We start from the raw sequence: 18,736 nt of genomic DNA, 5'->3' as shown, positions 1-18,736 counted from the left end.
TTTAGTGCACCGCCGTTTGTTTGTTGCAGCGTGCTCTCGATACCAGGGGCTGCAGCTCGCAACCTAGTTCTTCAGGAGTAGAATGAAAGCTTTTCGACCACTCTTTTTTATAACATTAAGTTATCGTTAACAACTTACGTTCTAACTAATACGTAATTTGTCAATCCCACCATTTTTTGGCATTCCTTCACAACCTTTGCCCTCCTTTGTTTGACCTAGAAAGATATAATCTCTTTTACATAATCCTATAAATTATTTCCGATTGGCTATTATGTTGAATGCTATCTCAAAAAGTGATATTGTACAATCACAGGATACAGGAGCACAGGTAATTCTTTTACACACTTTTATTCTCTTAACACTTCTTAGTGTAGGTACCTAACTCTAAACCTTATCACGTAACGTTTTGCACTTAATATTCATTGTATTTTAGAGCAACTAGTTAAAGCAGTCTTTTGAGCTTAGCCTTAGATTAGTTTTGTTTTGTAGCAATGTCATTAGACATTAGCTTTGTTGAGTATTTAGAAAAAAGTACTTAAAAACACCTTTGACTAATGGCAAAATCATCACAATTGTTAAGAGTGACAACATTTTCTTTCACATTGAAATATCACTTTTTATGCATCTTATAATTCACAAAATTTAACGTATATATATTATTGTTATATCTTTCATGTCATATTATATAAGTGTTGGAAGTTATGAATTAAACCGTGTTTGCCTACCAGCCCTGTCCGTTGCTTCTATCCGAACCACCACGTTTTGGTTCTTATTATCACGTTCTACTGTTTGGACTATTCAACCTTTAGTCTTTTTGTTGCTGAATAATTCATTCAAGATATTAACAAACTCACCTAACATCTTAAAAATACAAATAAAAAGAATGTAAAAATTTGAAATCGGTAATGTAACTTGTTACATGAATTTGAAGATAACATATCTATAAGTACGGTATCGTTGAACATTATGACATCGACGTTCCAAGAATGTTAACATCGAAGTTTTGCGGTAAATATAAAAGACTAACAAAAAAAATCCTGCATATCAGCAGCTTCTGATGTCTCCAGATATCCATCTTACATCAGTAAAAATTAATTTGTGCCACGTCTGCCGTAAATAGCTTTTTGCTAGAAGGGATGTTGATGGTAGTAAAAGGACAGTTACATTACTCGTACCTATTGTTTTCTTGTTGTCGAGGATGTTGTTAGCTTATTAAGGTGGATGTGCTCATACAAATTATTTACATACCTACAACTTTTTTGGCATATTTTATATCGATTATCTGCCTTTAAATTCCTTCATATTTGGGTAAATGTTCCTTTCCGTCTTCGCAATGTAAAAAAAAGTCAACAAAAAGACACTAATGTTACAAAAAATACCATTTGAAAAATGATAAAATATAGCTTGAGCACTTATTGATGTGTGATGCTCAAACACCGGTGGCTCGGGGCATTTTGGCACAGAACTGGATAACAAAGAGCAAGTGTCAAGCTTTAAAAGTGCGACCAAAAATTAAATGCAAGTGTTTGCGTAAATTGTCTATGTGAGATCAAAAATAGTGATGTCATGTTACAACATAATAATAATCTATCGGTGTTTGATTGCCTTATCGACTACTTTTTCAAATGTGTTTGTTTCTTTTATCAATTATTTTTATTTTTATCTGACCGTTTTTGAGTTTGACAACGGCCGCGGAAGCCAGGAGAGTATCGCAGTAATTTTTGAATTGAAAGGTATGAAAGGCAGGAAGAAAACTATTAAGTTGGGATCGAGCCGATCTTGAGATTTTTTTTACGATTCCTCTGAAACATTTTTGGATGAAAATGTTTGTCACAAACAACATAATATTTATGTGGAGTCCAAGTTTCCCTGTTAATGGCACGCAACCATTTCCGACGTAAGTCAGGGTCCTTGGGATATCTACAAAGGAAGGGGCAGGGATATCAGCTTATTTATATTAAATTTACCGCTAAACATGTGCGCCTTCAAAAAGGTATAACAATCGTTATTATTTGAAGTCGGTTATAAAGATTAATATGTTAATGATATCTTGTGAAGGAATAATTACATAGCTATTAATATTATTAATAAAGTTATCGATACACTCATATGATCATTTTGTCAATAAAATATTAGCACACAGCGGAAGAAAAACTTAAAATGATCTGTACTAACCGACTTTTTACACTTTGTATGCTGTTAATTTGACACAATATCGTTAAGAAAACTTCGCTCGGAATATCATAATTACCTGCGAAATGAGTATTTGCCTGGGTTATTTGGCCCTGTGATACTGCAATCCGGCACACTACATGACACCATCTTCACTACATTATTTTATTGTACGTTTTCTTCCTGATTTCTTTATTATTTTTTACATTAGAAAATACGGCAATACGCTCCGGGCCGACCTGTCACTCAAAAATGGTCACGTTTTCTCATTTGTAGGCTTGACTCTTTCGCACTCATGGGATGTTCATATACGTGATGGCTTCCCTTCCCTACACTTCAGGTGTCTTTATGCGTTAGCATACAAATTACTGGTCTGTGCATTTACTGTCCGCGGGCGAATTCCGTGCACGGACACGGATGAGGAATGTAAGGAATGTTGGGCGTCATAACCGAGTGGTGTCATTTTGTCGATATTACGTTATCGGTAATATGCAACTTGTATTGCTGCCGCGCGCTAGGTAAATAGGTACATATTATGAAAATAAAGATTAACTACTTAGTATGTTTATGATAAAATAAAAATAAATACACTTTCTTACGCCGATAAGGACCCGAAAACAGATATTAGACAAAACAAAAAAAAACTGAAGGTAATAAACACATTAAAAATGTTTGCTAATGGCGTACCGCTTAACAATACGACGGTTATGTCAATAGCACAAACGTACAGATGGTACTTAACAGTAAACTCTACAATAGGGATGTTGACATGAATCGCGAATATATAAAATTATGTTTTTTTTTTTTTTTTTCAATTATTTATTTCAGGCAAATGCCCATATAATTTGTTAGTAATACAATTAAATTAATCTTAATATGCTAATGTTAGTAAACACACATTAAATTACAAATAAAAATATATATCACATTTAACTATTTACATAATGAAGACTGCCACATTCCAAACACTACTGCTGTACATGCAACAGCATCCAGTGGTGTTGGAACGGGCAGTCTAGCCTCTCGGCCAGCACATGCAACAGACTGTTGGAGCTACCGCGCAACCTCCGCATCAGTGAGGCAGTACGCTTACGCATTATGGCCTGGAATCCATCAGTTCGAGCCTCTGCAAACATACCTGATGCACTGCAGAAGCGCGGCAGACCCAACAGTACCCTAAACCCATTATTATATTGTACTCTCAGTGTGTTGAGAGTACTCTGCGTATATCTTACCCACAGGCTGCACATGTAGAAGCTCTGGCAGTAGGCCTTAAACAATGTTATTTTGACTTCTTTTGTACACCGTGCAAACCTGCGGGCAAGCATATTACAACGCACAGCCATGGAGCGTCTCTCCCTTTCCACGTCTGTGCCATCTGAGAGGTCCGCAGTCACCCAATGGCCCAAGTATTTGAACTCTGACACTTGTTTGAGTTCACTGCCGTACAAGTAGACGGGGGGTACTGTCCCAACAGTACCACCACGCGGCTTAAAAACAAGGAGCTCGCTCTTGGTTATATTATACTTGAGCCCATGTGCAACTGCGTACCTCTCACATATCCCGAGCAGCTTTCTAAGTGCATTAATCGATGGACTCAGCAACACCATGTCATCAGCATAACTGATGTTATGTTTTACCATAGCAGGGACTATTAGAATGCTGAAATCATATTTAGTTAGTGTAATTCATTATGCGTAATCAATTAATTAAAAATAATTAAAAGTATTTAAAATAATGCCGGGTCCACGTGACTGCAAACGCGCACAGACAAGTTGTCAAACCTGGTAGTGAGGTGAGGAGAGGTGGCACTGATAGCAGTTTGTTTATCACATCGTTGCGTCATCGAGATCACGTGACAGCTTCGAGCGTTTTTGCGCGAAATTTAAATACTAAACTAATTAAAGTCGATTTTATATTAAAAATTAATGAATACATTTTTTTTTGCAATAATTACGTGTCTATCTATAAACTTAAAACAGTTCTAAAAAATTGTCAACATCCCTATTGAAATTAGAGTAGGTACAATCTAGATTTGGGCTAGTGTAGCTACAAGCAAAATTACACTAGTAATCGACAAGACTCAATAAACTTGCATTCTTATCGTTGCCAACACTGGTTCCGGGCGAGTGCGGGGTGTGATGCAACGTACGGGCGCGGCGCACACCCTCCCACTTCCTCAACTTCCGAATGCACGGAATTGGCGCGTGGACAGTAGGTAGCATTTGACGTTTCTGACAGACTAGTGATGTGACCATGTCGTTCTGTACGAGTCGAGCAAAGGAATGATTTAATAGGTACATGACAATTCGTGATAGACAATCAATATTTTTCTAAACGTTCATAAGTTATCCTGCGTCTTCTGTATGATAAAATCCACATGGTGTAAGAAAATAATATTTTGACTTCTACTGACGCGATGAGCTGATGAGTAAAACAAGCATTCTTCTATAATGTTGCAGCGTTGTTGGTGTTCTGTTTGATTTCAACTTCTAAATTCTAAGGTTCGCGACAATCGCGACACATGTAATAATTACTGAATCAATGACAATGACTACAGGTACAGGTATATCTACGTAAGTAATAGGTATTAATTTGTTATTTTATCGTACCTGAGAAGACACTTGAAAAATGTATCTTATCACTAAAGCTACCTAATTGGCACTTGTCACCGATGTATGTATGTATGCTTAATAGTAGCCGTGTGAAAATAAATGGCGACAGTAAATGAATATTAGTTTATTCAAAATTATATAAGATGTCACTTGAACTGAAGTAATCTGTGTTGCTTACGTATATAGGTAGTTAGTTTTCCATTTGCTCTACCTATACATAGATGTCTGCTAAAACAAAAATATCTGAAGGGATACAAAATCGTAAACCAAACATCTACCTATCTACAAAAAAATAATATTTGTAAATGTTTAAATGTATTCATTGCGAGTTCTTTAGCTGACTAACTTTGTTATGAATGTTATGATATTATAAAAAACACTACACTACTACACACTTACTACTACCATACATCTTTATGTAATCGCGTGTAGTATTTGTTTGTATTATTGATCCTGAAATTTTTAAAAATTGAATGCCTGGCCTGAACCGAAAAGCGACTGGTAAATATCAAAGATATTCCATACAGAAGTTTCGAAAAACATTGGTACGAAGCCGGGGTTTGAACCCGCGACTTCCAGATTGCAAGTCGCACGCCCTTACCGCTAGGCCACCAGCGCTATTAAAAAAAAACACTGAATGCCAATAAGGCCTAGTGTCCCTTCTGGGTTGGAAGGTCAAAGCAGTCACTTGTAAAAACTAGTGCCCACGTCAATTCTTGGGATTGGTTGCCAAGCGGACCCCAGGCTCCCATCATGAGCCGTGTCAAAATGCCGGGACAACGCGAGAAAGATGATGATGGCATTTTTATTCATATTTCAGGATCAATAATACAAACAAATACTCACGCGATTAGAATAAAGAATATTAACCAGGTTCGATTCCCGGTTATGTATGAGAGTTTAAAAAAAAGTTTTAATGTCATTATTATTAAATCTAAAATCGACGCCATGGTTCCTAAGAACAGATTTAGCTATCTCTCAGAGTTTCTGACTTCTCCCTACTGACCTATTTGGATTGATCACCCTGTATACTGTTTAGTGCATAATTCATGAATATTGTACTTAATTCCTATACGGTATCCTATTCCGTATTCAGCCGGAAAACCCGATTAGGACGGATACCGGATAGTAACCGCATATCCAGATATACATATATGTAGACGTAATATTTTTTTACTTGGTTCTCAAATATCTCCAGTATTAACAAAACTTCCGTGAGACACAGACATATTAAACATATTAAAAACGGGTCACTCACGGGTCGGGTCCGGAGTGAAACTTGTCGAGCGTTTTCCGCAAGTTGTATGAAATTACGCCCTGTATTGGTCGTTAATCGGCATGACCACCTAGGATATCCACCTTAACTAACAATATTCTGTGTAGACTAATATTATTGAGCAACAAAAAGCTAATTTTATTTTTAATTGTTCTACCCGGGTATGGTTGTATAAAATAATTTTATTTAGCTAATAAGTGTTTTTCTGAAATATTTTTTTTATATTTATTTATTGTGAATGTCTTGATGGAATCGATGTTTGAAATATTATTTTAAAAGTGTGGTTGCACAAGAGATATATTTTGGGCTTTAATCCATGTGGAGGCGTAAAAGCATTCAGTAGTACGTGTATTTAACTGCCGATGCGTGTCTGTGGATTAAAGCCTGCAGATGAAACGGCCATAGATTCACGGCCAAACATTCATAGATTTTTAACATTTCGTTATTTGCAACCTCGCTTTTATAATGTCTGTTGGAGATTGCGGGACACAGCTAGAAGTGCGTGGAATGGTGCGCAGGGCACCGGCAGCGGGCGAGGTAATGCGTCCCGGGGAGCAGCGGAGCTGCGGCCAGAGAACGCCCTCGACGCGCTACTAGATGAGCTGCAGACGTTCGCCATGCCCGCGGAGCGCAGCAGCAGGGGCGCTGCACCCGGCAGCGAGGGCACCTTGCGTCGGCTGCACTCATACCCCAGCGGCAGCGACACAGACGCATCGCCGCCGGTGCGCGCACGAGGCCAGCACCCGCCCAAGCCGCCCGTGCCCGAGCGCCACCCCGAGCTGCTCGCGCTTGCCGCGCGCCGGGCGCCACCTCCTCCTCCACCGCGCACCACTTCTCGCTCGCCTTTAGCTTCGCCTACCTCTCCTTCGTCACCACCGAATGCAGATTCCTCACCTCCCGATTCCAACCTTAGCGAGGAGAAGACAGCTTTACGGCAGTCTCTCCTCGAACAACGGCACCAGGAGCTACTAAAGAAACAAAAAGCGCTCCAAGAACAGTATGCGCGACTACAGATGATTCAACGTAGCGGACCGTCGCTTCCACCAACAGCGCAGCCTGACTTGAAGAAAACCGGCAGTGAATCGAACCTACTTACTAAAATGAATCTGAATCTAACTGCAACAAACATTTCCGGTAGCATGACACACTTGGCGTGTGATGCTGAGCATCAAAAGCCGACGCAGAACACGCCTGCGCCATCGGACTTGGAGAAACCACCTGCGTCTGACACTGTAGCTACAACCAATAAAGTTTATGAGACTGACATTCTGTGACCTTGCAGCAGTTGTTTTATATCTGTATAGTTTATCTACTTCAGGATAGTACTTCAGGAATATACGAACAAGATACCCACGTTCATTTAGTGTGACCTCACACTCACAGTCACGCTTACCGCCAGCGTGAACTGCGAGCTTGCGTTCCCACATGCATTTACACAACCAGGGGCCTTTTGCATAATAAAATACAAGCTAATACTATTAGTGATTTTACATACAAAATCACTAATTATTAGTTTGTATTTTATTATGCAATAGGCCCCCTTTTTATGTGATAGTGACGGCCTTCACCCGATGAGGGGTTCTTGTCCGCAAACAATTTTTTTGTTATAAGATTATAATATTAAATTACTTAATAATATATGTGAAAAATTGACTTATTTAAATTGACATACTAAAAATACATACTAAATAAATTATATAAATGCTTTACTGTAACGAAACTGACCTATTTAATTAACTTGGACTCGAAATAAAAGGCTTTTTTATTTTTATTATTTATGTGATAGTAGGTAAGGGACAGAACAGCGACCGGTTCGGTTTATGGCGCGCTGGCGGTAAGCACGCCTGTACACATTTAAGTTTGTATTAAAAAATATATAAAATATTATGAAAGCTTTAAAGGCGAATTAATAAAGCACTGTTATTTTATATAAAATTACAGAATTAATTAATTTGACATTTATAGTACAGCTAACCTCAGATCCTTTCGATAGCCAATTGCACTGCATAAGAGGAAAATGCCTTTATTTGACATACTAGAGTCAAAGACCGAAAAATCGTCTGAGTTCAACTAAGGCCTGTCCCGTAAAGTTCTTTTACAAGGACTGATCAGCATCAGTCTTCAAGTCCAAGTCAGCCAAGTCCAAGTCAGCACTTAAGACTTTATTTACCAACATTTAACAATTATTTTATTTTGTAATGTGAGCAGGAGCGATATTTTTCCTTCTTTAAATTCTGTAAATTCTAGAATCACTAAAATCCGCTTTTAATAATGCTAAACACATACAACCCTTTGTAAAAGTTTGGCAAAATTATATGGGTGAATACTTTTATACCATGCTTTTTAGTCTTTGTATGAAAACAAGTGCTCTTTTTATTATGTATATATTTCGATGATATTCTGTCGACAATTTCAAGTTTTAGCAATGAATTGACCTTCTTTGGAACCTTGGAGCTTGTTATGACTTTATGATATGATTATTCTAATTTTCCTGCGAATACAAAATATTTGTGACAAATCAAACGAAAGTTTAGCAAAAAACATTTTATTAATTTTTGCATTAGGATGGGTATGTGAAATATGTATGCATTAAAATGGTTTATTTTGATATGAAATATGAATCACTAGTCAAATATGAATCACTAGTAATAATATATTTTTTTTATTCTCTATTTATTTTCCTAATTGTTACTTTAAACGAAAAAAGGTATTCCACATGCCTTCTTATGTGAACAGGTCATGGATACAAAAACGAACGGCGCTAACTAAAGCACCCTTCCAAATTAATATCTATAGTCACGTAAATCAGAATAATTATGTGTTTTGTTTAATAAATGAACTGTCACATACAAGATGCCCACGAGGAACCCGAATGATTTTAACTACGCATTTCTGAGGCCAAGCGAAGGAAAAAATGTTATATGAGTTTAGGCGGTTTAGGTCAATTTAGCCAAAATAAAAAAATTAGTTTAAATAAACCTAGTTTTTGCAGTTTTATTATATTTTAATTCCCATTCGTTTCTGATATTAACTATTTACCCATCAAATCTATATTTGCTGATAACAACGCCTATATTTTTGTCAAGTGATCTCGCCCCATAAAACTGCATTTAAAACAAACCTTTTCCGTCCATGTTATCCCAACTATGGCAAGATTACAATTGATATGATATATAAGTATCACGTGGTATAACAAAATATTGTTCCAATGTTTCGTGAGATAGGTTTTATAAGTATAGTGCGTCATAAAATAGTAGAAATTAAATAAAATGGAACTAAAAAAAATCCTTACTAATTTGTTGCCATGTTTAAGCATTTTACGTCAAAAATATGACAGTCACGTAAGAAGTGGCGACCTCAATAATTTTCTACAATTTCTTGTCGGACTATACTTTATTTACTCTGTCACTTTTTGACATCTATCAATAACTTCAAGCAACACGGTAGGGAGACGGCATTCGTACTATTTCCCCTCTGCCGAAGAACACGGAAGCGAGACAGCATTCGTATTATTTCCCCTCTGCCGAAGAACACGGAAGCGAGACAGCATTCGTATTATTTCCCCTCTGCCGAAGTATAGATACAACGAGTTATATTGTCTGTGGTACAACTGTACCTATGGCTATGCGTGTTGTGACTGAGGTGTGCAAGATTTGTCTTTGACGTGTGTCATTTTCTATGTATTTCGTCATTACATTGGATTTTGTATGTAGTGAGTGAGAAGTGCGACTGTGTGCACGTTTCCCCCCGCAAAGATTGGCAGAATGATTTGTACAGTAAGATATCGCTTGGGCCTCTCCCTTCCGACATGTCGGAAACCGGCGTTGCTCGAAGATCAATAAGGATATTTGGACTAGGACTTAGGTCCCATAGTGGCAACATCACCATCAAAAAGGCGTTTTTTTTTAAAACTGGTTTTAACTGAATCTAGGTGAATTCCAAAAATGTTTACAAGACATTTTTAACCGACTTCCAAATCTCAAAAGGAGGAGGTTACCAATTCGGTTGTATGTTTTTTTTATGTTTGTTACTCCATACCGTCATTTCTGGACCGATTATGAAATTTGTTTTTTGATTATAAGTATGTATATACATATTGGTTCCGCTTTGGCCAAAACGCAGTTCTGATGATGGAATGATGAGGAGTATTTTCATCCACAAATCAGGCATTTACATTTAAAAAAGTGACATTTGATGAAGTAGAACTGCTAATGATGATCAGAATGGAACTCTTTAACGACGCATAGTTCACGTTTATCGATTTGTCCTCTTCGTTGTTTGTTAAACAAGTTAGGTTTTCAAGACATATTTTTGTCAAGCTCGAGTTCTAATGATGGGATCCATGAGAAATCAAGGGAACTCTTCAAATGTGAAAGGCATATAGTGATTTTTGTATTTACATCAACAAATCCAGCATTTGCATTTAAAAGAGTGACATTTGATGAAGTGTAACTGCTGATGATCAGAATGAAACTCTTCAACGACACGTAGTTCACGTTTGGCGATTTGTCCTCTTCGTTACGGACCCGGACCCAAATTTGGACCCGGACCGGACTCGGACCCTGATCTGGACATGGACCTGGTTCCTAGACCTGGAACCAGCCCCGAACTCGAACCCGGACCCTGACCCGGACTCGGAGCTGGACCGAACTTGGACCCGGATACGGACCCGGACCCGGATCTGGACACGGTCCTGAACCTGAACCTGGACCCGGACATAGACTCGGACCCGGTCCCGGACCCGAACCCAGACCCGGACCTGGAAATGCTACTAGAAAAGTGAGTTAGGTTAGGTTAGACTCACAGAACCGAAATGCTATCAGAAAATTGGGTCAGGTTAGAACTGCGTTCCTCACAGGAACGAAATGCTACTAGAAAAGTGGGTGGTTTTACCTCCTTTTCTACGTAATTAGGCAAATAATTAGGTAATTTGTATTAGTAAACATGTGATTGTGGTAAAAAAAATTGTGTCTAGAATTATGAATGTCAACAAACTTATAAACAAATTAAATCTACTAATCAAATCAAAATCAAAAATCAAATATTTGCAGTTGTAAAAAAAACAGGCAAAAGATGCTGTCTTTAACCTTTTAATTGTATGGAATCGTGCAACATCAACAATAATCTTTCACCGGCATCCCAGATGGAAGTCGTTTTTTTTTTCTTAAAAATTATAGTCTTTAAATATGATCAGAAACATACTTTTAAAATCTCTCGGGTTCCTCGTGGGCACGTGGTATAATTAAAAATTTTAGTCAAGCTGTCCTACTGTATATATATATATACACGGTGTTTCATGACCCACTGAAAACCTAAAAACAGTTTGTTCAGAATCGATAGGAAGGGTAAATTTTTTTTTATTTTTTTTACATGCTCAGTCTACAAGTTTGTAATGCAACAACATCAATAACTAGCATTTGACACGTTATTTGTCAATAAGCAACACCCATAACTGGCCATTGGTAAACCTTATCTCGTTGCAGTAAGGTATGCAAATGGTCAGTTAACAATGTTTACGATGGTAACTAGCAATTGTTTGATGTCACTAAGGCCAGGATTATACTTGTAAGTTTTACTTACGTAAGTAGGGACACAGCTATACTACAGAATGAGATATGAATATCGTTATCTCATTCTAGCAAATAGCTTTGTCCCTACTTACGTAAGTAAAACTTACAAGTGTAATCCTAGCCTAACACGACGAAGTATCTTGTGTAGAATTACCAGTCGAATAGAATTGTTAAGGAAACTAAACAACGAATGTTTTTTTTAAATATTTATCGGATTAAAGAATAATACTCAAGATGAGTTTAAAATAAAATAAATCTGTTGGGGTGTCTCAGGTTTTCAGTGGCTCAAGTAACACCGTGTATATATATAAAGTGCTGCGGATTAATGTATTACAAGTAATTTGACACAGTGACCGAAACAATAATATGAGTAATAAATAAAAGCATAACATAGGAAGCATAATGCTCTATGCAAAGTTTTATTCAATTAGAAAGATCACTTAAATATTCCCAATAAACTAAACACTGAGCTTTTTAAACTCAGATCGATTCGGACACTGTGGCTAAATGTTTAAATTTTTTAACATTGTGTTCAGCCGCATAGTGAAATAATGTAAGTATAGATAATTTTGTGACCATTTATTGATAACCGTCGCCATCATTTTGTATGACACAGTTCTGTGAATTTAAAACAAACACTTTAAATTTTAATCTATTTTGAACCCTGCTTGACAATTTATTTATATTTTTGTTTGAATAGGAAAAGTACGACATTGTAACTATTGTAAGTTTATAAAAGTGCTACTAACTCCAAATTAATTCGTTCAACGTTTTTAAACTTTGGGTATTGAATAGTTTAATAATAGTAACGGTGAAATTGACACACATCTGCATTTTAATAAATTATGTTTTTCTTGTTGTTGGGTGATTCTAAGGAAAGTCGGTTAACTTTGTGTTTCATATTTTTTGTTTTAGGCATTAATTTTAAAAGCCGTTTAATCAGGTCACTCGTTTTGGTATTGATCACTACGTTATTTATTATAGAAAATAATTTGCTGTGTCTCAAATGCCAGTCCCCATGTCTCATTTCCAAATTTTCGAGTATATTTTTTATAGTTCGTTATTTATGATGAAATCGCTAATTTATTCGGGTTAAAATCACGCATAACACCCCGTAACGCTATAATACAAAAAACATATATTTATTAGAACAAATTTTGTACCCTAATATTGTCATTTAAAATTATTTCTAATAATAAACTGAATAAGTTATGTCTGGCATAATTATCAGGTAATATTACCATCGCAGATCAATACATATTGTTTATTTATAAAATCAAGGTGATTTTATTAATATTACTTAACCTATGCATATAATTTTAATGTTTTGCGGGGTGTAGTTCGTTTTTTGATGAATGAAGATCTTCTCTGATTGGCTAATATTATTGTACAGACCTACCTACTTTAGAATAAGTACTTTAGATCCTTAAGTGTAGCTACGTAATATGTTATGTTTATGTGTCTTCATTTTTTACTATTGTCTAAGGGCCACTTGCACTTTTCCTCTAACCTCTAAGCGGTTATACCGTTAACCCAGTCTGAAATTGTACTGGTAACAATGGTAACTCCAGGTTTAACCGGTTAACCCCGGCTTAGTGGAATGGTGCAAGTGGCGCTAAGACAGACAAACGGATACCTAATCTTATATAGGTTAAACATATATTCTGCAATTTGAGTACTACGTTCCCAACCTCTTTTTTGCGTTTGGAGCCACAATTTCAACACACTTTGAAATCTACCTACCAGTAAGTATTTACATATAGCTATAATAAACACCAATTTTTTTAATTGTACTAGTATATTATCGTGCCTCCTAGGATAAAAATATATCATTGAATATCCATGCATCTTTATATGTAGGTATACATGATGAAATATATAAATTAATTGCAATCAGAAGACCAGTTTCATGCACAAGTTTATTCGAAAATGTTATTTTTAATTGAAATTATTTTCTAGGACACCGAAATAATTGTCGCATACATTTTAATACTGATGTATAATTTTATGAATGTGACTGATTTTGTACTGTTACCTACTTCCAAAAGGATTATAACGTGAGACGTAACTTATTAATATTTTTGATGGCTGTAGACTGTAGACATACGCATATTTTATACAATAACACTGTGATAAGATGGTAAAAATCCAGTTTTATATTTCTGCTCATCGGTGTACGATTGTTCGTTATGTATAATGTTTTCGTGAACCTTGTAATTATGCTTACAATCGCAATTCCATTACATTGGTAATGCTTGTGTGCCTACCGCGCGATAAGTGTCAAGTCCTGGAGGAAGTCTTCCACAAAATTTGGTCACAGTCACTACTATAACATACTATAACCGTCATAAATATTAGTATAGATTATGTGCCACATACAGCATATTATGAATTGATGTCAAATTCATTATGAAAAATTTACGTGATATAGTTATAAAATAAAAAGTATGAATTCAAATATCCTTATTTTTAGACTCGACATATATGTGCTTTATAAAATATAGCTTAGATCAGACCTCAACCACACGAGCACCGAGCATGGCTTATATCGGATCGGATAGAAGGTGTTAATGAAAACAAGATGGGGTACCCTGATCTACATTTTTGGATATAATAGTAACACTAAGTAACTAGAAATAAAAATGCTTGTCATTTTTGTGTTGCTACGTAATAAAATAAAATAATAAATGTTATTATATTCTACCTCTGCACAAATGTTTGAGCACACATAACTTAATTTACACATGCACGCGTTTATGACTTGCTTGATAATGGATACTGATGACACCTACTCGGATCATAAGTCAGGTATGGCTCAATAGAGCCTATTTCAATCATATTAGGTTCGGAGCCGTGCATAACGGTGAGCGAAATTGCTACATGATAAATAATTTTTTGACAAGACCTTATTGTTTCAAGGAGGAATATCAAAATCAAAATCAGGCAAAATTAAGATACTTTCTCCATAGTTGCGTTTTGAAGTCATGCATGGCTGACTCTATATTTGCCACACCACTATATTTGTTACCTTATAGTTACACGAAAACACAAACTCTTGTCTAAATATACAAAGGAATTATACTAAGTATACAAAGGAATTGTACGTATAAATATATAATAATATTCTGTTTTTTTTTACGAATTCAGTTACGTCATTCTAAACGAAGTACCCATTGGTAACTTTTTCTTAACGTGAAAATGTATTCAGCGCCGAGTAAACAAAGATTCTACCATGTTATATATAATATGTTTTCATTTGTTCCAAAATTACGCTGTTTCATTACTTTACAACTTCAGCTATTTGTTTTTTAAAGAATGAATGGAATGGCGTGTCCAGACTCGATTCGCACCGCCTTGCCTATTTTGATTTGCACACACGTAAAGGTTACAAGTTTTTAAGAAAGAGTTCCTTCTTTATCAGGTCTATATTTCCTAACGGATATTGCGAATGAGGCCTTAAACGTGGATAATTAGATGCATACACATACTCCGACTTCTTATAACTATCAATGAGGTGACTGAACACTTTTCAGAGTTGTACTTTAGCTCTTAGTATTTCACATACGTCGGGATATGTTTTGACTTGATGCATATAGTGAATATGTTATCAGATTAATATTCTAGCCGTAAAGATAATTCACAACAAAAATAGGTAATCCTCAGCTACAGATTAAACCGCAAAGAGCTGACACCGAATGTCAATGAAATTATATAAATGAAAGCAAACGAAGAAATAAGACTTCGGGGGCATATTGGCACCGTTCGGTAATTTATTTATATAATATATGTATACTTACATCTTTTGTAAATTACGACGATTAATAAGTATTGCTAGATTTATTATTAGCCATAAATTATTATTACTAGTGTTTGCGTCTGTTACAGATGCTACTAAAGCTCCCCAGTCGGTTTTGTGTGCGCTACCTTCTATCAGCTAATGTTTATAAACCTATCTTCGCCCCGACTTTTCAGCCAGCTATAACGATCGATAAATGTAGTTACATAACAAATGAGAGAAAAGTACTAATATATTTTCACCTCAGCAGCTCGAACAAGCCTACTTTCGTCACTCTCTGGAGTGAGGAAAGTCGCACTTTCCTCACTCCAGGGAGTGAAACAATGTAGCTTTTTAATTTAGTGAAGGCCATGAACTTCATACTTTTATTACATTTTTTTTATGGTATGGTACGGTACGGTACGGTCCGGTCCGGTCTCGTATCGTATCGTATCGTATCGTATCGTATCGTATCTTATCGTATCGTACATATTATAATACTTTTTTTTCTGTTTATTCTGTGTAATTCGAAATACATTTTAACCTTTAATATGTTCTCACTACTGAGGTGAAAAATTATGTGTGCAACACGAGAGCAAAGTTATTTTACATCTCGTGTTTATGAGTCCCGAGAAATAAACACTCGCAAGAAAAACCAACTTTCCTCTCTTGTTGCACAAATAACTATTCTGCCACGGGTAAAGGATCATAGATGAAATGAGTACTAATTCCAAATTAGCTCTTATCGGTAGAGTCTTAAATACCTAGAATGATAGGGTTATTATTATAATATTATTTCTAACACATGTTTAAATTTTTTATGTTGAAATTTGCCGCACTACGAGTATATCGACAAAAACAACACACTGTTCTCAAATTGTAAGACCTAAACTCTAAAATCCGCAACGTTCCTTTAATAAGATACTGCAGCTTCGAAGGGTAGGTTGGGTTAGGTTACGAACCGTTGCGTTTGTTTTGCTAGAGTACAGTGAGTAAGTACCTACTATGGCTCAATGTTGCACTCTTCTTCTGCAGACATTATAGGTATGTGTAGATACAATAAATGCTTTTTTAGGGTTCCGTACCCAAAGGGTAAAAACGAGACCCTATTACTAAGACTCCGCTGTCCGTCTGTCCGTCTGTCTGTCACCAGGCTGTATCTCATGAACCGTGATAGCTAGACAGCTGAAATTTTCACAGATGATGTATTTCTGTTGCCGCTATAACAACAAATACTAAAAACAGAATAATATAAATATTTAAATGGGGCTCCCATACAACAAACGTGATTTTTTTGCTGTTTTTTTTTCCGTAATGGTACGGAACCCTTCGTGCGCGACATCTGTTCAACTAATGTTATTAAACATTTTACTTTCCCAGAAAGCGATTAAGACTCACTAAAACATAACTATGTGAAAGTAAAGTTGTGCCAAATAGCTATATTTCTGTGTTGATTTTGTAAGCTTTAGGGATGTACTTAATAGGACTTTGTATATTATGATGAAATTATTATAAAATGATAATTTTATCTGACATACGAACTTTGCTTGTAATCATTTTGTAGCTTAAAGATTGCTAAGTACTTATTACGTTTTGTTTGTAAAAATTGTTTAATTTTATCTTGTAACTACAATTCTTTTTATTGTATATGTTAAGAAATAGGAGCATAGTATGTTTTTTTATTGTGGTATAAAATAAATATACATGTCAAGTTAAGAATAAAGACTTTCATTTCATCAGCAGCTTCTTATCAAATCTGAACGTTATACACTTATACAGACGTTGACCTTATTTAAAAGCAAACTAAGTAGAGTGCGCCTTGTTTGACTTGTTTCTACTTTAACCCGGACCCGGACGCCACGGAAGCAAGGAGCACACGCTTGAAGAGTTGACGCTGCCGTGCCGCCGAGCGAGCGCCATGTGCTCGCCCTACTTATGGAAAACAAAATTTTTTTTTTTTTTTTTTTATACCACGTCGGTGGCAATCAAGCATACGGCCCGCCTGATGGTAAGCAGTTACCGTAGCCTATGGACGCCTGCAACACCGAAGATATTACACGCGCGTTGCCGATCCTAACACTCCTCTCCCTCGAGCTCTGGCAACCTTACTTACCTGCAGGAACACAACACTATGAGTAGGGTCTAGTGTTATTTGGCTGCGGTTTTCTGTAAGGTGGAGGTACTTCCCCAGTTGGGCTCTGCTCTAGATCTGGAATGACATCCGCTGTCCTGTGCCCTACCACACAAAGCGAGATGTCATTCACAGTGCCCATACCTCTCTTGTGGACGTAGTTTAAGGACATATCCGGGTCCGGACGCAGTTTAAGGACATACCCGGGTCCAAAATCCAGCAAACCAGCAATGCCTTGGGTAAGTTCACTAACAAATAATTATTTAAAGCTGGATTCACATTTGTCTGTCGTATTGTGTTATATCGTGACGCATCAGAACGGCAATCGGTTTTATACATTTAATTCACACGACACGATACGTCAGACAAATTTGTAGGCGACTTAATAGTAGAGTGGGAAATCAGGTTTTAGGTTACTATCCGTTCAAGTCATCTCGGATATGGGTAAATATGGTATCAATGCAATTCAGTATTATGTCCTAAATACAAATACATGAGATGACGCGCGAAAATGGTGGGGATAGTAATTGTGACGTCATAAAGAGTGTTTGACTTTTTTCTTTTAAACATACAAATAAAAGGGCTTTGTGAGTAAATTACAAATATATAACATCATATTGTCGGCAATTCCGAACTTACTGACGGCTTAGAACCTCTTAGTCTTCGGAGAGACGTTGGCTCTCTTTGCATGTTCTACCGTCTGTACAATGGGGAATGTTCCGAAGAACTTTTTGATCTGGTGCCATCGTCTCGTTTCTATCACCGCACCTCCCGCCAAAGGAGCAAAGCTCATCCTCACTTCTTAGACACATGGCACACCATGAATAAGCGGGCATCCCGCTCGTTTCTTCCCAGAACGTGCAGAATGTGGAATGAGTTGCCTCCTGAGGTATTTCCTTTGTGCTACGACATGGGATTCTTCAAGAAGCGGGTATTTAGGGTTCTCAAGGGTCGGCTAATGCTTAAGTGGCTCCTGTGATGTGCTTACGTCCATGGGCGACGATGACTGCTTCCCATCAGGCGGCTCGTCTGCTCGTTTGCTGAACATCACATAAAAAAAAAAAAAAAAAAAAAAAAATATTTCATAACATTTTCACGGGACTCCCTATGGTCGCATAACAACTTTTGACATATTTTTAATTGTCATAAGTGTCATAACGCTTTATGCATAAAAGTGTAAGTCATAAAAATCTTTAG

At 36.6% G+C, this 18,736-nt stretch overlaps 2 protein-coding genes across 10 annotated transcripts in view; one reads left to right on the top strand and one right to left on the bottom strand.

Annotated features, from left to right (window-relative positions):
* Window positions 1–7,527, top strand: part of LOC134754154 (coiled-coil domain-containing protein AGAP005037) — a 245,100-nt gene extending 237,573 nt beyond the window's left edge. For 3 of the 9 annotated variants that reach the window (XM_063690262.1, XM_063690261.1, XM_063690264.1), the window contains one exon: window positions 6,582–7,518. In XM_063690262.1, coding sequence (XP_063546332.1) covers window positions 6,582–7,337 — 756 coding nt within the window. In that variant the 3' untranslated portion in view covers window positions 7,338–7,518. Of the gene's footprint in view, window positions 1–29; window positions 823–6,581 lie in introns of those variants that run through there. The other 6 variants (XM_063690269.1, XM_063690268.1, XM_063690260.1 and 3 more) reach the window with 5 other exon arrangements.
* The window catches only part of LOC134753714 (uncharacterized), a 242,851-nt gene that overhangs the window by 222,377 nt on the left and 1,738 nt on the right, over window positions 1–18,736 (bottom strand). The gene's annotated exons all lie outside the window — the stretch shown is intronic.

Source organism: Cydia strobilella, chromosome Z (assembly GCF_947568885.1).
Source record: "Cydia strobilella chromosome Z, ilCydStro3.1, whole genome shotgun sequence".
Taxonomy (NCBI): domain Eukaryota; kingdom Metazoa; phylum Arthropoda; class Insecta; order Lepidoptera; family Tortricidae; genus Cydia; species Cydia strobilella.
The sequence above is the reverse complement of the archived record's forward strand: the minus strand, read 5'-3'. Positions and strand labels throughout refer to the sequence as shown.